The 12,111-nt window shown below is 30.0% G+C and overlaps 2 protein-coding genes and 1 non-coding gene across 3 annotated transcripts; all 3 read left to right on the plus strand.

Moving 5' to 3' along the window:
• The first annotated feature begins 1,529 nt into the window (after positions 1–1,529).
• On the plus strand, positions 1,530–1,637 carry Bma-mir-45. Its single transcript, XR_006228168.1, has one exon. It is a non-coding gene; the product is annotated as a pre-microRNA Bma-mir-45 (primary transcript).
• A 2,182-nt stretch (positions 1,638–3,819) lies between these two features.
• Positions 3,820–6,346, plus strand: Bm261 (Zinc finger, C2H2 type family protein; the record flags this gene model as incomplete). Its single annotated transcript, XM_043079494.1, has 9 exons — positions 3,820–3,880; positions 3,973–4,125; positions 4,321–4,587; positions 5,129–5,227; positions 5,457–5,570; positions 5,640–5,756; positions 5,826–5,942; positions 6,012–6,128; positions 6,198–6,346. Coding segments are annotated over 9 exons (1,194 nt in total), but the record flags the coding sequence as incomplete, so codon positions are not given.
• Positions 6,347–7,435: 1,089 nt separating this feature from the next.
• Positions 7,436–9,317, plus strand: Bma-alt-2 (uncharacterized protein; the record flags this gene model as incomplete). Its single annotated transcript, XM_043079495.1, has 4 exons — positions 7,436–7,519; positions 7,764–7,864; positions 8,645–8,731; positions 9,203–9,317. The coding sequence occupies 4 exons, from the start codon at positions 7,436–7,438 to the stop codon at positions 9,315–9,317; spliced, it is 387 nt and encodes a 128-aa protein (XP_042935429.1).
• Between the last annotated feature and the right edge of the window lie 2,794 nt (positions 9,318–12,111).

A 12,111-nucleotide genomic window follows, 5' to 3' on the forward strand; every position in this document is an offset into this window, starting at 1 on the left:
GATTGAGTTCTACTTTTGCTATCAGTCCTTCAATGACATCAGTCTATGAAAAAGAAATAATCTTATTTCATTTTATCATTTCTATAAATTACCAGCTGTCTAATATTAGACATTTTACAAGAACTGTTTTATCATTTAATTATATTATTCATATCGACTTATCTTCTAGTATTTTTTCCTCCAACATTTCCTTTTAATTTATTTCTCTAAAATATGTCCAGCATTGATGTTTTATTTCGAATAATGTAAATATACTTTTTCCTTTTTTTTTTTTTCGATTATCGAATCATTTATAATTTCATCAGAAGTGTTAACATTATTAATCTAGTCAAAGCAATCAATCTGCATTTTACGATCTGATAACCATCAACAATCCATTTAACAGAAAATTTGCGCCAGGTAAAAGTAATATATTATAGGATCCGTCATACACGTCATCGTATTTTATAAATGAATGCACATAATATTTCTTTGAGATAGCGATGAAAGGAACAAATCAAATTATGAATATTTAATTTTAGGTAATTAAAGGTCAAAAGGTGAGAGAGAATTGATGAAATAATGTCATTAATTGTGCAGATGTTTAGGAAAATTAAAGAATAAAGAGAGAATGGAAAGGCAAGAAGAAAGAGAAGAAAGGTAAGAAGAAAATGATGGATTATTTAGAATACGCAATGGTTACTGACCTTTTTCTTGTATCGTACCGAATGATGGCAGATGGATCGATGACCAATTTGTTTATGTCAGAGGGAAGTAACGGTAGCAAACATACTTTTATTAGCAGGTAATGATAATAATTGTAATAGTATTAATTACAGATATTTTTTATTTGGAAAATTTTGCCTAATTAATAATATCTTTTCTATGTTAATCATTCATTGTCAAATAATGCTGAATATCTTTCATCATTGTTGAACGATTTAATTAAGATATTTATTATTACAAAATATTCCTAAGGATATATAAGCGGCAATACCGATATTATGGTAAGTTATAATTTATAATTTAGAATATTTGAAAAATTATTTGACATTATATTTGGGAAAGTTCTTTTTTTGTTTTTTTATCTAAATAAAAATTCCTATCTTCTATTTCGATTCCTTTTAATTCCGATATGCTTATTAATCGTCAAACAATACGGAATGTTTTGCTGTCTGCGAGAGATTTGCATAAGATACTTACAGGTAATTTTCTCGAATTAATAAAAAACTATCTAGCTAAACATTTTCAACATAAAGCTTAATTATAAAATTTTACAAGAAACGAAAATTGTTAAGAGATTTTTTTTTTTTTTTTAATTTAAATGATTCGTATAGATTTATCAAAATATGCCTTCACTTTTTCTTTTCTTTTTTTTTTTTTTCATAAAATATTTTTTGAACACTTTCTTAGGAATTTGAAGAATTCCTAAGAAAAATAATTTTAAAGAGGAAAGAATTATTAAAAATTTTAAATATGTAGAAGAAAATTTCCACTCTTTTTATTAGGATATCCATACTGGTCAACTTCGATTGTATTTCTCTATGGTTGATCGTAAAACTAAGTACCATTCTGGATGTTTCTCTGAGTCATATGTCAAATTTATATATCTACGACTAGAGGAACATTCAGCATTGGTTATGGTTTGCTTATATACACTTTAAATTAAATAAATCAAAGATATTTATATGTCTTTGATTTAATTGAAAATATGAAAATGAAAAATTTCCAAGAAATGGCAATCAGTTTTGATAAATGATTCATATAAAATATAAAACTTATTAAATTCATTGCTTTGCTTTTTTTCCGGTTTTTTCATCGCACCAGTAATTTATTTATTTATTTAAAAATAAAAGCAAAAAAAAAATGTTCTAGCTAGGGGAATATTTTACGGTTGTTTTAGTGGATGCCAATTTTAAGATTTAAATATTTAAGTTAATGGAAATGAGTGAAAAGTAAGCTTTTAGTTATGGAAGTTTTTATTTAAACTTCAAGAAAGAAGCTTTTGTGAATTATAATTATCTATTTAATAGCTATTTAAATTGATGAAATATTTCACTGCAGTAAATTATCAACTTTACAATTTTTATCGATAGTAATTTCAAAGTGATAAATTTCCAAGAATGGTTTAATAATGATATTATAAGTTCAGATTTAGCAATTCAACTTTAAGCACAATTGCCTATCACCACAGCTTGGCATAAAACTAGTATCAAAATTGGCTTATTTTTGAACTCATGTCTTCACACATTGGTATTTCTTCGCTGAGTGCTTATTTCGTCCTGCAGTCAAGACTTGATCTTTTTTCTCGAGAATGCACTTGCATTTGTGATCCATGTAATAAGCAGTTGTGTTATGATCGAACTGACTGTTCGTCATCCTAAAAAAAAGATCTCATTCATCTTTCCTGTTTACTTTTTAAACCAGAAACTCGAAGACCTGAAATCTGCAAAGCTGCATCTGTCGCTGATTTTAATATCTCGAAACTCTAAAATATTATGTGGAGGTTGAGAATATGAGTAAAAAATATGTTGCATGAGATCTTTGTAAATAATGTTTACACTTTGGGCTTTTTGTTTCCAGTATAGTAAGTCAGTAAACCTTTCGTATATTGTTTACACTATATAAGCTCCTCATTTGTTGACCTCATTGTTGTGTCACCACTAATTGAGGTCGACAGCTCTTTGTTACTCTTTCGGCAGGTCGACCTCTTATTGTAGATCACATACTTTGTTTATGCATATTGCTTGCTATATAAGGAGGTCACCCTTGTTGAGTGGGGCCTTGTGTGCTTTCTTACTAAGAATCAGGAGAGTTCAATTTCAGTTCTTCTCTACCAATTATTGTACTATTGTTTCTGCTAATAAAGGATTATTATATTCCTCTGTTACCTCACATATTTACATCTAATCCAATGAATCTACCTGCAATCAAAGTAATAATTAAATTATCAAATCATGACAGCACCCGCATATGCGATAATTATTCAAAAATTTCTTCTTGCAACGTTTGTTTATAAATTGCTCAATTTTGATCACTCCGAAATAACCTTTTGAAATTCGTTGATAATCATTTCAGTCACGGAAATAAAGTCATCATCAATATTTATTGCAGTAATTGATTGTCACATTGTCCTGAAAAAAATGATTTTACAAATCCTGCAATTTCAATTTGTGAGTAACAGCATGGAAAAATGTTATAATGAGTAAAGCTGATGAACACAGTCATTGGGTTAGATATTATAAAATGAAAAATATATATATATATATAATTTGATATGCACATGCAAATACTTTTTTGAGTGCTAAAGGTGTTAATTAGGAAGAAGTATAAACATAAAATAGCACCAATTTAATTATTATATGAAAGAAATTAATTTGAAGAACAGAAGAAAAGAAAGCAAATAATCAGAATTAGAAATGATTAAATGAAATACAATTAAAATGCTAGCAACACTTAAAGACAAAAGTCTAAAATAAGCCAATATGTTTGTAATTAATACTTAACTAAAGTCATCGAAAAAAACGAAAAATTTCAAAAAATGGAAAGAATGCTCACAAAAGAGAAATAGGATTATTCATTGTTGTACAGATTAATCACTGATAATAAATGCAACTTGCCAGTTTTAAATTTATGCTAATCTCAGTATTATCGTACACCGTTTTTAATTTTAAATTGTATTTTTAAAGTTGCAATAAAAATTATCTGAAATAATACTAATCGAACAAAGTTAAAAATTGTTTAAATCTTTGGTCTTATAATTCCAACCAATCTGAAATAAAAAACATTCATCTGAGCTTCTACCATTTCTGAATATTCACAAAGCTCTCGGTTACATCGATGGTACAAATTGTTTGGTTCAGTCTTCTGCTTTGCATCTTTTGCGTTTCGGCTCAGAGTGGTGCGTTCTCTTTCTTTGCTCTTAGCAACCGGTGCTGGTAACCCATGACAGGAAGTTATTTTTGTTGATTTCTACCAAATTTCATTTTTCAGATGATTCATCGGGCCAAGATTCACGAGATCAACAGAATCAATCAGGTAATCAGGAATTGGAAGAGGATGATATTCCAGATGACTTCGAATGGTTATTATTTGGTTATAAAAAGCCAACGCAATCATCTACTGTGAAAGCCCCTTCTATAAAAGGTAGCATTAAAACTACTTTTCAAATATAAATCTAAAATAGATCAAAAGGGTTTTCTACACCATATTAATTGGAAATGAATTTTAAATTTTAAAATATGCTTTTGCAGCACTGATCTTATCATCGTCACTTTCAAGTGACATCATTTAATTAACAAATTGTGTGATAGTTGAGTGTAAACAGAAAGCTCATATCAGATCAGAAGAAGTATGAATGCGGTTTTCCGGGCTGTGATGCAAGCACTTGGGACCGAAAGGAATATTTGAGACACATCATCAAGCACAATCAACCAGGCCTTTATCGATGTAACTGGCTTAGATGTAAAAGTGAATATCGATGTTTATCAGCACTTCGTCAGCATTATCAAAAACATCAATCTAAATTTGCATGCAAAAAATGCGGTGCTTCATTCTTCTACAGGTCTTTGCTAAAACATCATACCGATTATTGCAGCAAAGGATGCAGTTAGTTTTGCTAATTTAAATTTAATTTCAACAAATTCATTTACGTGGAATAGAACACACGTAAACGTAAAAACGTGCTCCTAGACATTTATGACGGTGGAGTAGTAATAGAAAACTGTATGATATTGCAATATTTTTTAATCGAAGTAAAAACTATCGTTTGTTTTGCGTCTAGAGCAGTTAGTTCATAACAGCTACCAATTCATAGTCCAAATAATTTAAAAAATTTTCCTCAGTTGAAATCACACCGATAAAGCTGAGTAAAACTAACAGAGAAACGAATGCTGTATTTCCTTTGATTTTTTAATACGTGAAATACATGTAGAAAACATATTTGTGAAGTTAAACTGTAGTGAAACAAATGTCATATTAGGAATTTTTCAGGTAATTCCATTGTTTGAGTGTCCCATTCCTGGGTGTTTTGCAAGCATAATAGAGCATAAATTTCCACAACACCTCGAAACACATAAGAAAAATGGTTTCTACAAATGCAACTGATTAGGATGTGAAATGAGTGTTTTTATTTGTCACACCTTTGCAGATACTACCAGCAACATCAACCTGAAAAGTTTAAGTGCAACTACTTCGATGCAGTTTAAGGACTTACTAAAACGTCACATGGATAATCACAAAACACGCCGTTAGTTTCGCAAATTTATTTAACATCAAAAGATTTCCAACAAGTTTGTCAACGTAAGATGCAGCATACATGAAAATATGTTTATGGAATTTACGGTCGTGAAGTGGTCATAAATGTCGTTAAAAATAACGAAATAACGCAGTGGATGCACAACCAATTATCTAATAATCAAATGAGAAATACACTTCTTTTCAGGTTTGAAGTGATAACTCAAAAATGTTCATTTTAGGTCGAATGGAAAATTTGCAGTTCGGACATGCTTTAGTAAACACACAAGAAGAAGATGTATCTAGTCAAAGCTATAATATTCTCGACGATTTCAATTTGGCATTGTTCGATTCAGGTAAATGTTTTATAAAATTTTTATTTCTCTTGTCGTAATGAAGTGACATCTAAAAAATGTTTATTCCAGGCTCAACGGAAGAAGACTTGCAGTTAAAACATAGTTCGTTAAACACCGAAAAAGAAAATGCTCCTAGCCAAAGCTATAATATTCTCGACGATTTCAATTTGGCATTGTTCGATTCAGGTAAATGTTTTATAAAATTTTTATTTCTCTTGTCGTAATGAAGTGACATCTAAAAAATGTTTATTCCAGGCTCAACGGAAGAAGACTTGCAGTTAAAACATAGTTCGTCAAACACCGAAAAAGAAAATGCTCCTAGCCAAAGCTATAATATTCTCGACGATTTCAATTTGGCATTGTTCGATTCAGGTAAATGTTTTATAAAATTTTTATTTCTCTTGTCGTAATGAAGTGACATCTAAAAAATGTTTATTCCAGGCTCAACGGAAGAAGACTTGCAGTTAAAACATAGTTCGTCAAACACCGAAAAAGAAAATGCTCCTAGCCAAAGCTATAATATTCTCGACGATTTCAATTTGGCATTGTTCGATTCAGGTAAATGTTTTATAAAATTTTTATTTCTCTTGTCGTAATGAAGTGACATCTAAAAAATGTTTATTCCAGGCTCAACGGAAGAAGACTTGCAGTTAAAACATAGTTCGTCAAACACCGAAAAAGAAAATGCTCCTAGCCAAAGCTATAATATTCTCGACGATTTCAATTTGGCACTATTTGATTCAGGTACGGGCACATATGGAAATACTAATGAAGTATCATTGTGAACTTATTTTAGAAGAATTTATTTTTAATATTTCATCCAATCGCTTGGAGTTTGATTGTTAATGTCGTGTAACATTACTTGATGATAAATACACTTTTTTAAAAAATTTTAAACAACCGCATGTATTTTTCTTGACTGCAAATACTGTGATTTTGACTTTGAATATCATTCAGACTGCAACGCAAAATTGCTATCATTTACGAAAATATTTTGAAGTAAATAATAAAAACTTTTAAGTCATTCAAAGAATAGAAGCAAATAGATAACTCATTTTTGAAAACGTTTGTAAAAATTGGCTCATTTTGATAGTCAATAGTATTTTAGGTTAGAACCTGAAAAAGTGTTTGAGCTATCAAACGAAAGACAAAACCCTGACAAATCGATTTTGTAACATGAATAAACAACTTATAACACTTTTGCATCCCAAATGAGAAACTTAGTAATTTTTATGAAATAAAATTTCGAAGCAAAAAAAAAAAAAAAAATAAAGAAAAAGCATTTGTAAAAATGATCTGATATCCTTTTTCGTTGAAGCACAGCTGTGTTAACTTTCCGTAACCGAATGAAATGGAATGAATGACTCAGCTGTAGAAGTCAACTTGGCAAGAAGCTAAATGTCATCATAAAGGTCAGTGTGTTTTGATGCACTCCCACAAATGGAATTTAGAATAATAGAATAATTTTCTCAAAAACAAAAAAAAGCGCACATCTGCCGAAAGGTACACTTATTATTCGAATATATAAGAGGAATCAATTTTCTGATCATTTGATCTTATCATTTCTTTATCACCGCTTCGAATAAGACTGACAAATTAGTAGGTTCTTTTTTATGAATAATTAAAGATTACTATTAATTCGTGATTGAGTTACTTCAATGTGAGTTTTACTTCTAAAAAATGTGATCTTTGGACAGTGGACTGTTTTAAAGAAAAAAATCATAAGGAACAATGCTTGGAATTAACTAATGGATAGTTGGAGCGATGGAAGTAGAAGCGATATTTTATTTTGGCTTGCAATAACTTACTTTAGCGCAATTTATGCAAATGCGATTAATATTTGGTTGTTTTTGCAGGAAGAGAAAATGAATAAACTTTTAATAGCATTCGGTTTGGTAATTCTTTTTGTGACACTTCCGTGTGCATCAGAATCAGACGAAGAGTTCGATGTAACTTTTGCAAATTTATTAAAGAAATAAGAAACCACTATGTTAACCAAATCACTAAATCGACAGTAGTAGTACAGACCTAGCCAGGTCACGGGATAGTACGTGAGACAAACTGATAAGCAGGTGGTAACGTGGAGCTCTTTCGAGAAAATGACTTATGAGTTGACTGAAATGAGACATAATGCAGGACTTGAATTGCCACCATTTCTTTTCAAATCCATCAAAAAGAAAATATTTTTTTTAGGACTCCGCAGCCGATGACACCGACGACAGCGAGGACGGAGGTGGTAGTGAAGGAGGTGATGAATATGTAACCAAAGGGGAATTTGTTGAAACTGATGGCAAGTGAGTCGTTTGGTACTTTCAATAATTTGAATCCTTCAAAATATTTCTGAGGAATCGGTTCCCTTTCCATCTCACTTTTTATGGGTCCTTTTATTAAAAATGTGTTATTTGTATCGCTGCAATCTTTCATTTCGCTCTGAAATAGTTATTTCTTAAATTGACTCCAAAATGTTCCATATCAATGTCACACATTACCTTACTTATGAAAATGTCACACATTAACTTACTTATGAAAATGTCACACATTACCTTACTTATGAAAATGTCACACATTACCTTACTTATGAAAATGTCACACATTACTTTACTTATGAAAATGTCACACATTACTTTACTTATGAAAATGTCACACATTACCTTACTTATGAAAATGTCACACATTACTTTACTTATGAAAATGTCACACATTACTTTACTTATGAAAATGTCACACATTACCTTACTTATGAAAATGTCACACATTACTTTACTTATGAAAATGTCACACATTACTTTACTTATGAAAATGTCACACATTACTTTACTTATGAAAATGTCACACATTACTTTACTTATGAAAATGTCACACATTACCTTACTTATGAAAATGTCACACATTACTTTACTTATGAAAATGTCACACATTACCTTACTTATGAAAATGTCACACATTACTTTACTTATGAAAATGTCACACATTACCTTACTTACGAAAATGTCACATATCACTTACTTAGGAAAAAAGTTCACAAATAATACAAATAAAGAGCTCACCTCACTTTTCCATTCGATTGTTTGCAGAAAGAAAGAGTGCTCTTCGCACGAAGCTTGCTACGATCAACGTGAACCACAAGCGTGGTGCAGACTGAGCGAGAATCAGGCATGGACGTAAGCCACTTCAATCATTTCTTGCGGAAATTACTTCTCAGTGTTCCTCAAACTGTCAACGCTGTGTCCCCACTTCTCCCTCCCAATGTTCCTCAAACTGTCAACGCTGTGTCCCCACTTCTCCCTCCCAGTGTTCCCCACAACTGTCAACGCTGTGTCCCCACTTCTCCCTCCCAGTGTTCCCCACAACTGTCAACGCTGTGTCCCCACTTCTCCCTCCCAGTGTTCCCCACAACTGTCAACGCTGTGTCCCCACTTCTCCCTCCCAGTGTTCCCCACAACTGTCAACGCTGTGTCCCCACTTCTCCCTCCCAGTGTTCCCCACAACTGTCAACGCTGTGTCCCCACTTCTCCCTCCCAGTGTTCCCCACAACTGTCAACGCTGTGTCCCCACTTCTCCCTCCCAGTGTTCCCCACAACTGTCAACGCTGTGTCCCCACTTCTTAATAGCACTAATAAGTCATATTTCAGTGACAGAGGCTGCTTCTGCGAAGATAAGTTGCATTCGTGCGTCATCGAAAGAACGAACAATGGTAAATTGGAGTATTCGTACTGTGCACCTGAAGCAGGTTGGCAATGCGCATAGGACTGAATCAGTCTTTGATACTACCAACTTTCCATCCATTTCTTACACTTTTCAAATTTAATTCTTTCTAACAAATAACATTTAACTTTGGTTTTACCGCTATTTTATTAAATATTGGAAATATGTGCGACAATCAAATATGTCACATCACATTACATTGTGTCACAGATTTCTATTAAAATCTTTAATGTAATATTATTTTAATAAAGAAAAGGAAGAACGAATAAACTATATTATAATGGACTATAATAGTTGCATCAATAATCAATTCTGTTAGCTGATTAATATTTCGAATATTACGCATATGCAAATCTAAGAGACTTTTTTATTTTCCATTTATCATTTTGTAAGTGTGTGATTAATGGCTCATTGTAAATTATTTTGTACTATTTTATAAAAAGGAAATGAATGAAACGATAAGAAATATAAGTAAAGTTTTATCACAGAATGCAAAAACTGTCACTGATAAAAATGTGGCATATAATATATAAACTTTTATGGTTTTTTTCACTATTTCACTTCATTTGTTCTCACTAAATTTGACAAAAAACAAAAATGGCGATAAACATTTGTAATTTAGAATAATTGCTTCAATCTATTCATCGATTAGATATTCATATCCAACCGAAATAAACTCCTCTGCAATTGAATAGCATTACGGCTAATTGCAGATGAAGTACTTTTCAAAATGAATGATCAAACAAGAAACTGTTTGGTAGTTTATTTTGGTTCAAAAGGTTCCTACAAGAAAAATAGCACCGTACTTACCAACCTCAACGTATCAGTGGAACGCATCCCGCATAAGTACCTAAGCCATTCCTTGGTATCATCTATTCAATACAAATCAATTAAGATCATGAGAAAAAGGTCTAAATAGAAGAAAATTCAGAAAGAAATACTCAAAATATGCTAACAAATGCTTTTTATAATTTATAGTTAACTGATGTTATCAGTATGATCAAAAATTAAAAATCAAAAAAAAAATACAAATTGAGTATTACCACTTCAATGCCACTTCAATCACTGTTGAATTGGTCATCGTCAATTATCCGTCAATTTTTTCATTTATGCAAAAATTTTCACATAATTTCATAAAAGTGCGAATACAAACAGAAATGATCAAAAATTAAAACTGACCTTATCATAGCAGAAAGTTGACAATTGTCCATTTTAGGTGGTCATTTAATTAATGCTGTCATTAAAATAAGCTTACAAAACAAAGTGTTCCGAACTAATAAATTGTGTTAAGTTTAATTTATTGTACTGTTATTTTTGTGATCACAAATGTCACATTAATTAAAAGCTATTCTTTCCTTTTCTTTATCTTTCACTGATATGCTTGATTATCTGTGACAGATGACACACACCAAAAAGCATAGTATTAGCAGCATTCACTCTTAATTGTTATATCTTTTGGCTGCAGTTAGCTTATTTGCAATTTGCAAGGGTTATAGTTAGAATTTCAAAAAAAAAAATGAATTTATCATCGTCATTTCTAGGAGCATTCGCTTCCAGTAGTATATCGTTTGATTTTTGATCTTTCATCGTTAAAATTAAATCCAAACGATAGTCGAATAATACTAACCATTAACTAGAATTTGGCATTGATATCATTCATTTCTCTTTTTTAAATTTAAAATTTTTGTATTAAAGAAAAAAAGAGACAAATTTAGCAAATATTAACTAAAAATGTTATTTTTGTTTTTCTGTTTACATTTAACAAGTTATGCATTACAATTATATTATCTTACTGTTTTTTTTTTTTTTTTTTTTTTGCATTTTAATTTTATCACATTATTGCTGAAGTTTTTATCACTTCAAAAAATTATTATCACTGCAACATCTATTATCATAATTTGCTTGCATTTAGTTACCATTTATTAATTAATAAAATAAAAGGACAAAGACTTTTTCCTCATTTTTGTTTTTTTTTAAATCAATCAGTTTAAGATAAATGATAAGATATGTTATCAGTTGTACATATCGTCAGCTGTTTCATAAAATTATACTCATCAAAAACATTCAATCATGATCATTTTATGTCAGATTAAAAGTTTATGATTATTTTGATAACAAATCAATCAATAGCTGATAATAATGCAATTGATTTATTTTTTTTAATCATATGCCAAATGAATTAAATACTTATTTATTCTTTTTTTTTTTTAAAATTTGTTTTTTCTTTTTCTTTCTTTCCTTTTTTTTTTTTTTTTGCCTACTTCTTACGGAATTTGTTTACCGTCAAAATTTTACGATTTGTAAAAATATTTTACCATCAATGACAACTGTCTCTATTTTGCAATGTATTGTAAATATTCACTCCTTTTTGTTTTTTATTTTTGTTTTTCTGATTTTTAATTTGCAATAATATTAGAAATGACAAGGAGTTAAAATTGATGAGGGATGTGTTATGATCAAATAACAAAATAATTTACTCATTGCTTCACATTTTTAACTTACTACTCACTTCTTCTTCTCTTTTTTTTTTTTTTTGCTTTATCATTTTTTATCATATGTTTAAAAATTAATACAATCGATTCGTCTCTTAGTTTATTTTAATTGATAATTTAAGCAATTCATTCTTCTCATAAAAATTTTTTAAATTTAAGATGATTTTCGAAACATTTCCAATTTATTAAGTAATAATAATAATAATAATAAACAGTAGTATTATTAACTAATAAAATAGTGGTGAATTAATTAATTATTAAAATATTATATGTTGTACAATACTTATACGTTTGATCCTTTTTCTTATGTACAACAATAAATTACATATGAAATAGTTTATATA

The sequence above is a fragment of the Brugia malayi genome (genome assembly GCF_000002995.4).
Source record: "Brugia malayi strain FR3 genome assembly, contig: Bm_v4_Chr2_contig_001, whole genome shotgun sequence".
NCBI lineage: Eukaryota > Metazoa > Nematoda > Chromadorea > Rhabditida > Onchocercidae > Brugia > Brugia malayi.